Consider the following 14,969-nt stretch of genomic DNA (forward strand, 5'->3'; position numbering starts at 1 on the left):
ATATGAATAGGAAGGTTTGGTGGGATATGGGCCAGGTGCTGGCAGGTGAGACTAGATTGGGTCGGGATATCTGGTCGGCATGGACCAAAGCGTCTGTTTCCATGCTGTACATCTCTATGACTCTATGTCAATGTTTGACGGGCTGACTTCCACCTTCCATAATCTTCAACCAATCCAAACCACAGTGTGTCTTATCTGAGTCCTCACCAAGTCCCATTCACCCATCATCTGTGTATTCTCTGACCTGCACTAGCTCAAGGTACAGGCAATATCACACAAGTGAAATTCTTACCTCTGAGTTTGAATCATTGTCTTATCTTCCTCACTATTTCTGTAGAATCCTCCAGCCTCTCTGCAAATTCTCCATATTTTTGACTCTAACTTTTGGAGTCTTCCTCCCTCCCGTTGCTCCAGTCATGGCTGTACTTTTGCCCACTTAAGGCCCCATGCTCTGGAATTCCCTCCATAAAGCTCACTGTCATCGCTTTGCCTAAACCTTTAGTATTTTTCCCCCTGTTCTGCAGGTAGTTGACCAACAGGTATGAGCAGGGGACATGTGTGAGGAACTGGACAACAATTCAGGTGAACACTTTCAGTATATATGATGTGGAGTGCCTCTGTTGGACTGGGATGGACAAAGTTAAAAATCACACAACACTTGGTTACAGTCCAACAGGTTTATTTGGAAGTACCAGCTTTCAGAGCACAGCTTCTTCTTCAGGTAACTAGTGAGACAGGATCAAAAGACACAGATTTTATTGCAAAAGATCACAGTGTCATGACATTAAAACAATATATTGAACATACCTAGATTGCTGTTTCATCTTTCATCTTTTAGAATGGGTTGCAGGTTTTGTTTAATTAATATGCAAATCCCAGAACTTCTTTTAAGTCACATTCTTGAGATAACTTAAGGTTTTATAAAAACCTTTTTTAATACCTGGTGTTGTGTGATTTTTAACTTTCAGCAGAGAGGAACAAAAGTGAAAGTGAATTTCAAAAACAATGAAGCCATTCTGAACTGTTTTCTGAGATGTTTATAAAATCATGAGGGGCATGGGTAGGGTAAATAGACAAGGTCTTTTTCCTGAGTTGGGGGAGTCCAGAACTAGAGGGCATAGGTTTAAGGTGAGAGGGGAAAGATGTAAAATGGTCCTAAGGGGCAACTTTTTCATGCAAAGGGTGGTGTGTGTGTATGGAATAAGCATCTGGAGGAAGTGGTGGAAGCTGGTACAATTACAACATTTAAAAGGCATCTGGATAATACATCCAGAAAGAGTTTAGAGGGAAGAATTTAGAGGGATTTGGGCCTAGTGCTGGCAAATGGGACTAGATTAATTAAGGATATCTGGTCAGCATGGATGAGTTGGACCGAAGGATCTGCTTCTATGCTGTACATCTCTGTGACTCTACGTTTCATTATTTATATAAATGATATGGATGTGAATATAAGAGGTATGTTTAATAAGTTTGCAGATGCTACCAGAATTGGAGGTGTAGTGGACAGCAAAGAAAATTACCTCAAAGTGTAACGGGATCTTAATCACATGGGCAAATGGGTGAAGGAGAGATTAATTTCAATAAATGTGATGTGCTGCATTTTGGAAAGGCAAATCAGAGCAGGGCTTATTCACTTAATGTTAAGGTCATGGGGAGTGTTGCTGAACAAAGAGACCTTGGAGTGCAGGTTCATAGTTCATTGAAAATGGAATCGCAGGTATATAGGATAGTGAAGAAGGTATGCTTTCCTTTATTGGTCAGAGTATTGAGGACAGGAGTTGGGAGGTCATGTTGCAGCTGTACAGGATATTGATTAGGCCATTTTTTGAATATTGTGTGCAATTCTGGTCTCCCTCCTAACAGAAGGATGTTGTGAAACTTGAAAGAGTTCAGAAAAGGTTTACAAGGATGTTGCCAGGACTGGAGGGTTTGTGCTAAAGGGAGAGGCTGGATAGGCTGGGGCTGTTTTCCCTGGACCTGAGGGGTGACCTTATAGAGGTTTATAAAATCATGAAGGGCCTGGATAGGGTAAGTAGACAAGGTCATTTTTCCAGTGTGGAGGAGTCCGAAACCAGAGGGTACAGGTTTAAGGTGAGAGGGGAAAGATTTAAAAAGGACCTAAAGGTCAACTTTTTCACACAGAGGGTGGTGCGTGTATGGAATGAGCTGCCAGAGGAAGTGATGGAGTCGTAGAGGTCTACAGCACGGAACAGGCCCTTCGCTCCAACTTGCCCATGCCGTCCAGTTTTCACAATTAAATGAGTCCCATTTTCCTGCATTTTGTCCATGTCCCTCCACATCTATCATACCCATGTCCCTGTCTAAATGTTTCTTGAATAACAAAAAAAATTGTACTCGCCTCCACTACTATCTCTGATGCAGACACTCACTACTCTCTGTGTGAACAAAAGTGCTCCTCTGGACCCTTTTGTATCTCTTTCCTCTCACAGTAAACCTTTGCCCTCTAGTTTTAAACTCCCCTAAGGTGGGGAAAAGCTGTCAACTACCTCCCTTATCTAGGCCTGGAGGCTGGTACAGTTACAGCATTGAAAAGGCATCTGGATGGGTACATGAATAAGGAGGGTTTGGAGGGAAATTTCTGACAAATAGGACTAGATTGATTTATGATATCTGGTCGGCATGGGCGAGTTGAGCCGAAGGGTATCTTTCCATGCTGTATGCCTGTAAAGAGTTAAGTTAACCTCGCAGCAAAGAGGTTTCCGGAACCCTGTGCTTGAACAGCACAAACTAAGCTTGCTGCAACGCACGGCCCCTAGTTTCTCTCTCTCTCTCTCTCTGTCTCTCTACAAATAAGGAACTACATTTCCTACAGTCTGTGAGTAGCAAGGTGGAGCTTAGCTCAGGCTATAAGCGCCGTGGCTGCAGGCTGGGTTGTGTGTGCTGAGTAGTGGGGACTGAAAGTGTTCCCAACCCCGGACTCCTGCCTCTCTGCTCAATGCTTTCTCAAGCCTGCACTGACTTTGACACCATGCACAGTCTCCAGAAGGACACTACCTTCACCAAGATCTTTGTGGGCGGTTTGCCCTATCACACTAACGACTCGTCCTTACGGAAATATTTCGAGGTGTTTGGGGACATCGAGGAGGCGGTGGTCATTACTGACCGGCAGACCGGGAAATCCAGGGGCTACGGCTTTGTGAGTACTGGCGGGGGGGTTGAGGTTGCATTTAGCTGACGCCTACCTGGGTCATTGAGCGTTTCCTTCTTCCCTGCCGTTAGGGAATTAAAACTCGAGCAGTCGGTTTGCAAATGGGGACGGGGTTCGTGGTTGGGGGGAGGAAAGGACTGTTGGTTAGACAGCAACAGTGAAAAACAAGCCTAGGTTCGAGACTTAGTCCAGTTGACAACTTGGGACTGGAAATAAAAAAAATGCCTCTACCATTTTTTCCCCCCTCCAAAAAAATGCAGAAGTAGCGCGGTTGATTCTTACCCGATGTGATATTTGTTTTGAAAAACTATTGCGGCTAGTGATCATTTTATATATATTTAAAAACCTGTTAGCTGGTCAGGAAACAGGACTGAGGTTAGGAAAGAGCTGAGAAATCACTTGTGCCTCAACGGGTCCGGGGGGAATACAGCAGGTGCTTTGTACACTTAAAGTCTGAACCAGAGAGAGGGAGAGTACACCATTAGGCTGACTTCCAAATTGCAACATAAGTCCCGTCTCCTGGTTTAAAATTTGCTTATTCCACCCCCCCCCCCCCTCAAATTCTATCTATAATGTTGTTCCTTGTAGTATTTTCCTTTGACAGTGACCCTCCTGTGTTTCACCTTATTGTGTTCTTGCCATGTGGTGAAGAGAAACAGCAGATCTGAGATTATGGGGGTTGGGGACTAGTCACAATATTAAGGGCGGGGGTACAGTGCTGAAAATAAAACTTCATTAATACGAGGCTGCCTGTATCTGTGGTAGAGGAGAGAGGTCAGGATGCTGGTTTTAGTGTCCCTACCTTGAACCTTCCTTAAATTGACCAGAGTAACAGCTCCTTTTTGGTACCTCCGCCTCCTTTGTTTTCTGACTTCTGATGTTCAAACAAAATCACAAAAAAGTCATGTGGGTAAAAAGGGTATTGTTTATATCAGTGGGAGTTTCATTTTTAAAAAATATTCATGATTAGAAATGCAATACAAATTCTCGATGTAATTATTATGGAAGCTTAAGGAATTAGTTATTAGTCGACCCATTGCTCCCACAAGAGGCCATCTGAAGATTGGAGGCAGTGCTTGTACAATAGCCCACCTGTTTTCATCCTTTGATATACTTCTCCTAGACAAGCACCCAGACAGATCCAACCTCACTCACATTAAATGGAACTGCTCTCCATGTTTGGTGACTTGGGAACTATTGGGTCTTGGAAGCACTTGGAGGACAACAGTTGAGTTTACTTTCTTGACTTGGGGGTTAAGAGTACCAGAGAACAGGAAATATCTGATCTGCCTTCAGCCGAATACACTGTGCCCTGCCCAGCAACAGGGGTATTCATATTGACCTCAACACCCATGGGTTCAATCAGATTTGGAGGGGGTGCAGTAGGAATAGAAGAGACCAACAACTCTTGCTCCAAATGGTTATTCAACAGTTTTCCTTCTGAAAAGTGTCTGTTGCAAATTTTGTCTGGGGAGCACAATTGGTGATGCCCTTACTGTGGATTAGCCTGTTCTTGTAAAAGCAAACACTGCAGATGCTGGAGATCCAAAGTAAAAACAGAGAATGCTACAGAAACTCAGCTGGACTGTGGAGAGAGAGTTAACTTTTCAAGTTCACCAGGCTTCTCCTCTGGATCTCTGCTGTGGTAACTGTCCAGGCAAATGTACCCCTGCTTTCAGTATTTCTTTCCACCCTGCAGTAATATGCTTTATTGGGGAGCTGGAGGGTGTGAGAATATCATTTAGAGAGGAGAATGTGTCACACTGCTTAAAGCTTTGCCAAGCACTTTATTTCAGATGTGTTGTTTCGGTTGAGTCAAAGTGAGATTTAATCAGCTAACCATAGCACCTCTGCCTCCAATCATACTGAGCAAACATATCCATTAGTAGCTTCAAATAGAATAAATAATTGCAGATGGGGATTGACAAAATACTCCAGCGATCTCCTTTTTAAGTCATGTTTCCAGAGAAGGGACTGGGAGGAGCTGGCTGAGTATAGCACTGGATTAATGTGGAGAGATAGTCTGGTAGGCTAGGAGTTAGTACATGAGAACTGGAGTCACCAGAAGTGATTTACTTGGTGTTTGTAGTTAAGTATATCTATATTTCTATCGCTTCCTTAAATTGCCCAGAGTAATAGCTCCATTCTGACAGCTCTTATGTTTTTTGGTTTCTGTTGTTCAAATGTAAAGTCACAAAAATGTCATGCAGATATAAAGTATTGTTTTTATCAGCAATACTTGATATCCAAAGTACCATTTTTAAAAAAAAATTCAATAAAAATACTCAATTAGGGGAGCTTCAGTAGTTAATTATCTGTAGGCCCAAGTTGGGCACAAGGCCAGAGTTAGTTTTTTTTCAGCACTGCAAGTTAATTGCAATCCATTGACTGAACTAATGTATGGAAGTCTGTCTTGCCATCTTCTCACACCGTGTCTTCCCAGGTACCAGCTCCTTCTGCAGATGTTAGATACTTCAGTCCCCATGATGCAGGCTCCCTGTGTCGGGAACTGTCTTGGAAATAGTTTGCATTCATTTAGCACCTGTCTCAACCTCTGACTGCCCTAGATATTTCCTTTTATAGCCAGCGAAGTACTTTTGAAGCATTTTCATTGCTGCAATGTTGAGAACACGACAATCAATTTGTGCACAAAAAGCTTCCAGAAATAGCAGCTTTTGTTTTTTGGGAGGTCATTTACTTCAGAGTGTATCTGAAAGTCATACATGCTGAAACACAATTCTTGGATTTTACAACAGCCATGGGAGAAGTTAAAGAAGAATGTAACAATGTTTTAAAACTTCTCATTGTTCACTGGAGGGAACTTCCTATCTATAAATCTCGTTGGTTTTGTCCCCCCCTACATTTAAAACAATACTACACTTCAGAAATTGGAGTCTGCCCAGCTTGGAGGGGACAAAGTTAAAAATCCCACAACACCAGGTTATAGTCCAACAGGTTTATTTGGAGGCTCTAGCTTTCGAGGTGCTGCCTCTTCATCAGATGGTTGGGTCACTTTATGCTGCACACTTTTTTTTTGTTACAGCGATCAGGTTGTGGTGTAACCCAGGCAGGCTGCATTTTGGGTGTTAGCTGTTCTGCAGTTTAGGCTTTTTATCAGGTCTGAACAGAAAGGGCTTGTTATATCCCAAGCAGCACTCTACTCAGCTCAGTTGCTAGGCTGTTTGGGGCTACTATTTGACTGAAGTAAGCATGACTTTTCAATATAACAGCAGCACTTGGAGTGTGCAATGTGGTCATTTTCAGTTGTGTTGAGTTGCCTGAGTCTCCATTGACGGAAGTGACACCACTTAATAAAAAAAAAACTGAAACAATGTCCAATCAACCTGATAGATTTTGAAAATAAAGCCGAGAAGTTCCATTTCAAGAGCACCGAAGAACACTGCCAATAACAATAAAGTTTTAATTGTTCAGTGTCTGTTCCCAATGGCTCTCACAGGTTACTGAAAGCATGAGGAACAATACTGGGCACTGTATGACCCAGGCCCAACCAACTTCAGCTGCTTTATCAATGACCTTCCCTCCATCATAAGGTCAGGAGTGGGATGTTCGCTGATTGCACAATGTTAAGCACCACGCGCGACTCTTCCGACACTCAAGCAGTCACTGTTCAAATCAACAAGATCTGGACAATATCCGTGCTTGGACTGACAAGTGGCAAGTAACATTCATATCACGCAAATGCCAGGCAATAACCATCATCAGTAAGAGACACAAAGAACACCCCTTGATGTTCATTACCATCACTATCCCTTATTTTCAATATCCTGAGGATCACCATTGACCAGAAACTCAAGTGGACTCACCACATAAACACAGTGGCTAAAAGAGCAGGTCAGAGGCTAGGGATACTGCAGTGAGTAACTACCCCCCCCCCCACCCCCGACTCTCCAAAGTCGGTCCAGCATCTACAAGGCATCAGTCAGGACAGTGATGCAATACTCCCCACTTGCCTGGATGGGTCCAGCTCCAACAACACTCCAGAAACTTGACACCATCGAGGACAAAGCAGCCCGCTTGATTGGAACCACATCCACAAACATCCAGTCCTTCCACCATCAATGCGCTGTCACAGCAGTGTGTACTATCTAGAAGATGCAGTGCAGAAAATAATCGATGCTCCTTAGAAAGAACTTTCCAAATCTACAACCATTTCCATCCAGAAGGACAAGGGTCAGCAGACACATGGGAACACTACCACCTGCAAGTTCTACTCTCTCAGCCACTCACCATCCTGATTTGGAAACATATCACCATTCATTCAATATCATTGCGTCAACATTCTGGAATTCTCCTCAGTAACGGCACAAGGACTGCAGCAGTTTAAGAAGGCAGCTTACCACCACCATCACATCAAGGGCAATGAGCGATGTCTGCATTTATTGCTCAATCAGTGACACCTACATTGCATGAGTGACTAAGTTTTTAAAAAAATTGCTCCTCTGATCAAGGTGTGGAAAACAGTCAGACTTGACAGGGTGACCGTCTCCTTTCCAGCTGACTGTGCTCTGAGGGACATTCTGTGGGGAAAGACGGCATGATATGTGTTTGTGAAATCATAGAATATTGCAGAACAAAGACAAGCTATTCAGCTTGTGGTGGTTTCCTTCATATGACCTAACTCCTTTAATCTCTCTCTTCATGTATCAGATAATATTCCTCTCTTTCAACCAACTTCCTCATTCTCTACTACAATAACGTATGGACTCTTTTCTGCAATGGTTTGAGGAGACAATATTCACATTGTAAAGACCCTCTGTATTAAATACTTGTCACTTTCCTCCATCTGATTATCTCAAGGTTGTACCCTTGTTACAATATGTGTTTTCAGTGGAAATGATCTATTATCTCCAACTGGTTTCTATCCATTCTTCTTTTGTGCATTTCTCCCTGTGTTTTTCTTTTTTTTAAATTAAAATGTTGAGCTGTATATGTACCGTGTGTGTAAAACATTGTGATTATAGTGCACTGCAGGATGCAAACTGAATGATTTTGATCACAGATATTAGACCCTGATCTACATCTACTGCTTTCTTTCACTTGGTTGGACCTTGTGTGAGATTGGCTTATTAATGGTGCCATACCCATATGGAGGGATACCTTATGCTGTCAATTTGTGGGCGGCACGGTGGCACAGTGGTTAGCACCGCTGCCTCACAGCGCCTGAGACCCGGGTTCAATTCCCGACTCAGGCGACAGACTGTGTGGAGTTTGCACGTTCTCCCCGTGTCTGCGTGGGTTTCCTCCGGGTGCTCCGGTTTCCTCCCACAGTCCAAAGATGTGTGGGTCAGGTGAATTGGCCATGCTAAATTGCCCGTAGTGTTAGGAAAGGGGTAAATGTAGGGGTATGGGTGGGTTGCGCTTGGGCGGGTCGGTGTGGACATGTTGGGCCGAAGGGCCTGTTTCCACACTGTAAGTAATCTAATCTAGGAGTACAATGCAGATATTTGGTCCAACCTGTCCATTATCCCAGCCAATGCTGCCTTCCTTTGGTCTTTCATAGTTGATTCACCACTCCAATTTGCTATCATTTTGCTGTATCTTTAAAATTGCTTCCTCAGCAGCCTCTTGTGGGGCTGACAAACAGCCATGGGTCTACACCAGATCTTGCTCTCTTGTTTGAGTACAGGGTTATACCTTCTAGAGGCACTCTGGAGATTTTGAGCTTGTCATCCAGACTGGCATTGCACTGCAGTGCTGAGAAAGTGCTTCATTGTCAGAGGTGAGATGTTGCACCAGCGCTCCTGTTTTCTCTACTGGAGATAACCGATCCTACAGAACTTTTTGTTGAAGAAAAGTAGGGAGATTTCTTTTGATTCTTGGGAATATTTATCCCACCGCCACTACAATCTGGTTAACATTTGAAGAAGAAATCTGGGTACCTGGAAATTAGCAGATGGAATTATGCCTCAAGATATCCCATTTTGAAACTTAAAATTCACTATGTATCAAAAAATGTTAAACAAAGTAAGAACTGTTAACACAGTAGCTTATAAAGAATTACACTTTTAATTCAGATCTACATCTTACTCCCCACCCTCTGGATTTACTTTATCTTACAAAGGAATTGATGGACCCAATCAATATTGAGCTGCCTTTTCACAGTGTTTGCAACTTCTGCCGAAAGGTCTGTGAACACCACGTTAGAAGTCTACCTCTAGCTGCAAGCTAGAACAAATCTTCAAACTGCCTTTCGCTCATGTAATTAAAACTGAAATGCCTACATCTGTCAGCAAATAAATAATCATACTGCCTGGAAAAAGATCCTTCGGTCCAACCAGTCCATGCTGACCATAATCCCAAACTAAACTGGTCCCACCTGTCTACACTTGGTCAATATACCTCCAAACATTTCTTATTCATGAGCTTATCCAAACATCATTTGAACATTGTAACTGAACCTGTTTCCATCACTTCCTCTGGAAGGTCATTACACACACAAACCACTCTCTCTATGTTTCTAAAAAAGAAATTGCCTGTCATGTCTTTTTTTAATCTTTCTCCTCTCACCTTTAACAATATGCCCATAGTCTTGAAATCCTGCATCCTAGGGAAAAGGCAGCTGCTATTCACCCTATCTATATTCCTCATGATTTTATAAACCTCTATAAAGTTCACCCCTCAACCTCCTAAATTACAGTGAAAGAAGTCCCGGCCTGTCCAGCCTTTTCTTAAAACTTAAATGCTTCATTCCTTGCAACATCCTGGTAAATCTCTTTTGAACCACCTCAGCTTAATAATATCCTTCCTATAGGAGGCTGAATAGGACTGAACACAGTATTCCAGAAGAGGCCTCACCAACATCCTGTACAACCTCAACATGACGACCCAACTATTACATTGAAAGGTCTGAGCACTGAAGGCAAGCGCCTTCTTAACAACCCATCTATATGTGGCACAAACTTCTAGGACTTATGTATTTGAATCTTGAGGTCTCTCTGTTCTATATATTGATAAATTAACAAAAAAGAACATCCTAACCAAAGCTCCATCCTGTATACCATACTCATGACATTTGGGCATGTTTTTGGATGCTGCAATCTGAAATGCAAGTAAATTACTTTCAACATGACCCTGATTCTGTAACCCTTGTGAATAATTTCTACTTCTAATTGATGTGATAAGCCTCCCTCCAGAATTGCTAGCCCAGTTAAGGAACTATTTACAACCTGCTCTTAATTTCCTTTGCTGTGGAAACGTTGTACAAAATTGCTTCGATAAAATAGATAAATTGTGGAACTTCTGACTTGTACACAAGATCAGAGATGGGGCCGTTCGTTGTTTAAGTTTGATACTTCTAGCATTAATCTTTCAGGAAACATGCTACCATTTAAGTGTAATAAAATCTAGGCTTGTTTGAGTTCCATTTTACTATTTAACCTATTTTTCTAATCAACTTGTTTAGAGATGTTATTACACATCTCTGGAGCAGGTGGGAACTTGAACCACAGTATCTGGTCCGAGGGAGGGACATGACCACTGAACCACAACATAACCAGCACCATTGAAAGAAATCATCTACTCATAATAATATTGCTGAGTTGTTGTGATTTGGGACTCTGCTGTGCACACAGGCTGCTGTGATTTTTTTCACTGTAGTAGTTCTACTTAAACTTATTTGATTGTCAAATACCTTAGGAAATTTTGAGGTTGCAAAAAATGCCTTAGAATTAATTGCAAGTTTTTAAAAACTATCTCCACCCTTCCATCTCTTTGCTTCATCCACCTCTCTTATCAGATAGTCACATTCCCTTGAATTTCACTTGTTGTTATCTTTGCTGTAAGTCTGCTATACAAGCCCTTATCAAACACTCCTTGAAAATTTATATAACTTGGGAGTGTTTGGCTCAGTGCTTGTGATTTCACTTTGAGTTGTAAGCTATAGGCTTATGCTCCACTCCAGAGGCTGATTGTTTACTGTTCATGAATATTGCCCTGCAGTTTTGAGAGCGAGGTGCTGTCTGACCAGAGGCCAGGCTTGGTCTCTTGCTGGTGTAAGAGATCTCAAAATCCTACCAAGAGCAGAGTAGGGAAGTTCTCTCTGGTTCCTTGTCCAACATTTATCCTTCAGTCAACCCTAACCCCATCACTTTGACAGATTATCCATCCATTTGATCGATGACACTTTGACTGTGACTTGCATTGGGACATCCTCAAGAGTCTAGAAGATTCCTTCTCTAAATATGATGATTTAAGTTACTTTGTCTTCAGACTGTCCTAACCTGTGTGCCAGGACGTTTTATTCACTCCTGGGTCCTGGGTGTCACTGGTTGGCCAGCATTGATTGCCTGTCCCTAGCTGCTCTTGAACTAGGCCATTTCAGAGAGCAGTTAAGCATCAACCACATTGCTTTGGGTCTGGAGTCACATGAAGGCCAGACTGGATGAGGGTGCCAGATTTCTTTCCCTGAAGGATGTTAGTGAACCAGATGGGTTTTTCCAACAATTGGCAATGGTTCATGCTCCTCATTTAGACTTTTAGTTCCTGATTTAAAAATCAATCATGGTGAGATTCCAATCCAGGTCCTCAGAAGATCAGCTGAGTTTTTGGATTAATAGTCTCATGATAACGTGACTTGGCCTACATGCTCCCTAAATGCATGGAGGCTGAATGTTGTCCTTTCTCTCTGTGTAAGGTTCTGTACACTGAGCTGTCGTAGGCTAGTGAGCCTGAGATCTGTAAGGTAGATTGTGATATATCTCCCATGGCTCAGGTTAGCAGCTCAGTCCAGGCCTTTGCTGGTCTGTCTTGTTCACTTTGTTGATACCTTTTATCTTTGCATCAATGTGCGAGCTGCGTGTGCTGGTTCACTTTAATGACTGACAGTTTGGTCCATTTTCCTTCTTGCTGCAGGTCACCATGGCAGACAGGGTTGCAGCGGATCGAGCATGTAAAGATCCCAACCCCATCATCGATGGTAGAAAAGCCAATGTCAACCTAGCCTACCTGGGGGCAAAACCAAGAGCCATACAAACTGGTATGTAACCAACCTCTTTGCAGAGCCTGGTGTCCTGTATTTCTTCATTCTTGAATGGCATGTGGGCACTGCCAGCATTTCCAACCCATTGCTAGTTGCCATTGAACTGAGTAGCAGGCTAGGCCTTTCTATTGGAGATTAAGTCTGGTGTGGGCCTGGAGTCACATGTAGGCTAGACTGGATAAGGATGGCAGATTTCCTTCCTTTAGAACATAGAACTGTACAACTGCTTTGGCCCACCATGTCTGTACCGCCATTATGCCATTCTAAACTAATCCTATCTGCCTGCACATAATCTGCATCCTTCTGTTTTCTGCCTGTTCACTTGTGTATGTAAATACCTCTTATTTGCTTTGACACCCTCCCCTGGCAGCATGTTCCAGGCACCACCCACCAAAAAGAAACTGGCTTGCACATCTTTAAGCTTCCTATCTCTCACCTCTGCTTCTCAGTTCTTGTCAGGATAAAGTGTCAAGTGAGCAGCGTCCCTGGGACAGTTTTGTTACCGTCTCCTGTGGGCGCAGTTCTCTGCCAAAAGGCTATTTGCAGCTTAGCTCAGAACTGTTATGGTAGTTGATCTGGAGACGGTGCATGGAAGGACCTTACAGTTGGGATATCCATCAAAAAGATGATATCATCAACAGTGCTACCAAATGCCACTTACAGACCGATAGCCTGCTCACTGATGCTCAGTTTGGGTTTTGCCAGAAATATTCAGCTTCTAACTTCAATACCGTCTTGGTTCAAATCTGGACAAAAGAGCTGAACTCTGGAGGTGAGATGAGAATGACAGCCCTCAACACCAAGGCTACATTTGACAGCCTGTGGCATTAAGGCGCTCTAGTAAAATTGGAATCAATGGAAATCGGGGGCAAACTCTCCTCTGGTTGGAGTTGTACCTGGCACAAAGCAAGATGATTGTGATTGTTGGAGGTCCGTCATTTCAGCTCCATATCATAGCCGGTCAAAGCATGTCCTAATCATACCTTTTTAAACATAAATGGTACTCCAAAACAGAATCCCCAGAAATGAACCGTTCTATTTGAAAATGAACACCATTTGAACACTGCCCATCTCCAGAAAGGACCCAAAAAGTATTTCTTGATCATTCTGAAGCAAAGATGGTGATTGTCTCTCACACCATTGTCTGCAAACAATGACCCAGGCTGTGACCACCCCAACATTATACTTGGCAAAGGGAATTGTGAGAAACCACATGATAAGGAAAACATTTTGTCCTTTTTTAAAAGCTTCTGTTGAGTGCTGTCTCTGGACAGGACAGCAACACCTGCAGTCAGTAAAATTTCTAATCTGTACCTCTTCAAGTTCGCTAATACAGCAAACTGACCTCCAGCTATTAAGAGAATAGGTAACAGACTTTGCAACCTGCAGAAAGTCCCATGTTTTCAAGTGAATATTGCAAGGTCTCATGATTAACCTATTTTGGTGTCTGAATTCTTTTACTAACTATTTATTTACTTAATAGCTTGAAAACGTGCACTGTTCTCTTTATATGCAGTTTCCTCTAAAATTTGTGTATGTGCTTCCACGCGACTGGGAGAACAATAACTTATTTTCTATTAATAATAATCTTTTCTTTTAACCTCACGAAGAGCTTGCTGCTGGTTATTTAACAATCCACACCCTCTGGTTAAGAGACATACACCTTTTCCATTTCAAAAAGCACACTATTAAGGGAGCAGAGATTTCAGTTATTCCGTAACATGCAGGACATCTCTGCAGGAGTTCCTCAGGATCTTGTCCTAGGCCCAAGCATCTTCAACTGCTTCATCAATGACCATCATACGGTCAGAAGTGGGAATGTTCACCAATGAGTGTACAATGTTCAGCACCATTCTCGACGACTCAGATACTGAAGCAGTCCGTATTCGAATATAACAAGATCTGTACGATATTCTGGCTTGGGTTATGTGTATCAAGTAACATTGGTGCTACACAATTGCCAGGCAATGACCATCACCACATGAGAGAATCTAATCATCATCTTTGGACACTGCATGTGTTACCATCTCTAAATACCCCCCATCAACATCCTGGGGTTACCATTGACCCGAAACTGAATGGACTCGTCACATAAATACTGTGGCTACAAGATCGTGTCAGAGGCTAGAAATTCTGCAGTTGAAGTGATGCGTTGCTGTTATATGTTTTCCTTGGATCATGACGTTGATGTATGAGGTGCCAATTAAACAGACTGCTTTGTCCTGAATGGTATCGAGCTCCTTGAGTGTTGCAGGAGCAGCATTCATCTGGGAAAGTGGGGAAGATTTCATCACCTCCTGACTCCCTAAAGTCTGTCTACCATTGACAAGACAGGAGCGTGATGAAATACTCTCCACTTGCTCAGATGAATGCAATTCCAACAACACTACAGGAGCTCGACACCATCCAGGACAAAGCAGCCTGTTTGATTGGCACCCAATGTCAGCATCAAGAGAAGATGTACAACAACAACTCATCACTTGAGCTGCTATTTTTTAACCTGTGAAATCTGCCTTCCAGAAGGACAAGGATCTCAATGTTGTCCACGTCATACCACACATTGGCATGGCCTACTTCAGTATCTGAGGAGTTGTGAGTCATGCTGAACACTTTGGTTGCACACATTCCCCATTTCTGGGGGGAAGGTCATTGATGTAACAGCTGAAGATGGTTGGGTCTAGGGTGCTTGGGAATGCCACTGCTTCCAATCCACTCACTGTCCTGACTTGGAAATACATCACTCTTCCATCAGTGTTGCTGGGTCAAAATCCTGGAATTCCCACCCTAAAGGCACAGTGGTCT

The 14,969-nt window shown here is 42.8% G+C and overlaps 1 protein-coding gene across 1 annotated transcript in view; it reads left to right on the forward strand.

Annotated features, from left to right (window-relative positions):
• The first annotated feature begins 2,797 nt into the window (after positions 1-2,797).
• The window catches only part of LOC132822678 (RNA-binding protein 38-like), a 72,183-nt gene continuing 60,011 nt past the window's right edge, over positions 2,798-14,969 (forward strand). Inside the window, exons 1-2 of the mRNA XM_060835929.1 lie at positions 2,798-3,157; positions 12,041-12,164. Coding sequence (XP_060691912.1) covers positions 2,957-3,157; positions 12,041-12,164 — 325 coding nt within the window. The 5' untranslated portion in view covers positions 2,798-2,956. The remainder of the gene's footprint in view (positions 3,158-12,040; positions 12,165-14,969) is intronic.

Source organism: Hemiscyllium ocellatum, chromosome 15, assembly GCF_020745735.1.
Source record: "Hemiscyllium ocellatum isolate sHemOce1 chromosome 15, sHemOce1.pat.X.cur, whole genome shotgun sequence".
Classification (NCBI taxonomy): domain Eukaryota; kingdom Metazoa; phylum Chordata; class Chondrichthyes; order Orectolobiformes; family Hemiscylliidae; genus Hemiscyllium; species Hemiscyllium ocellatum.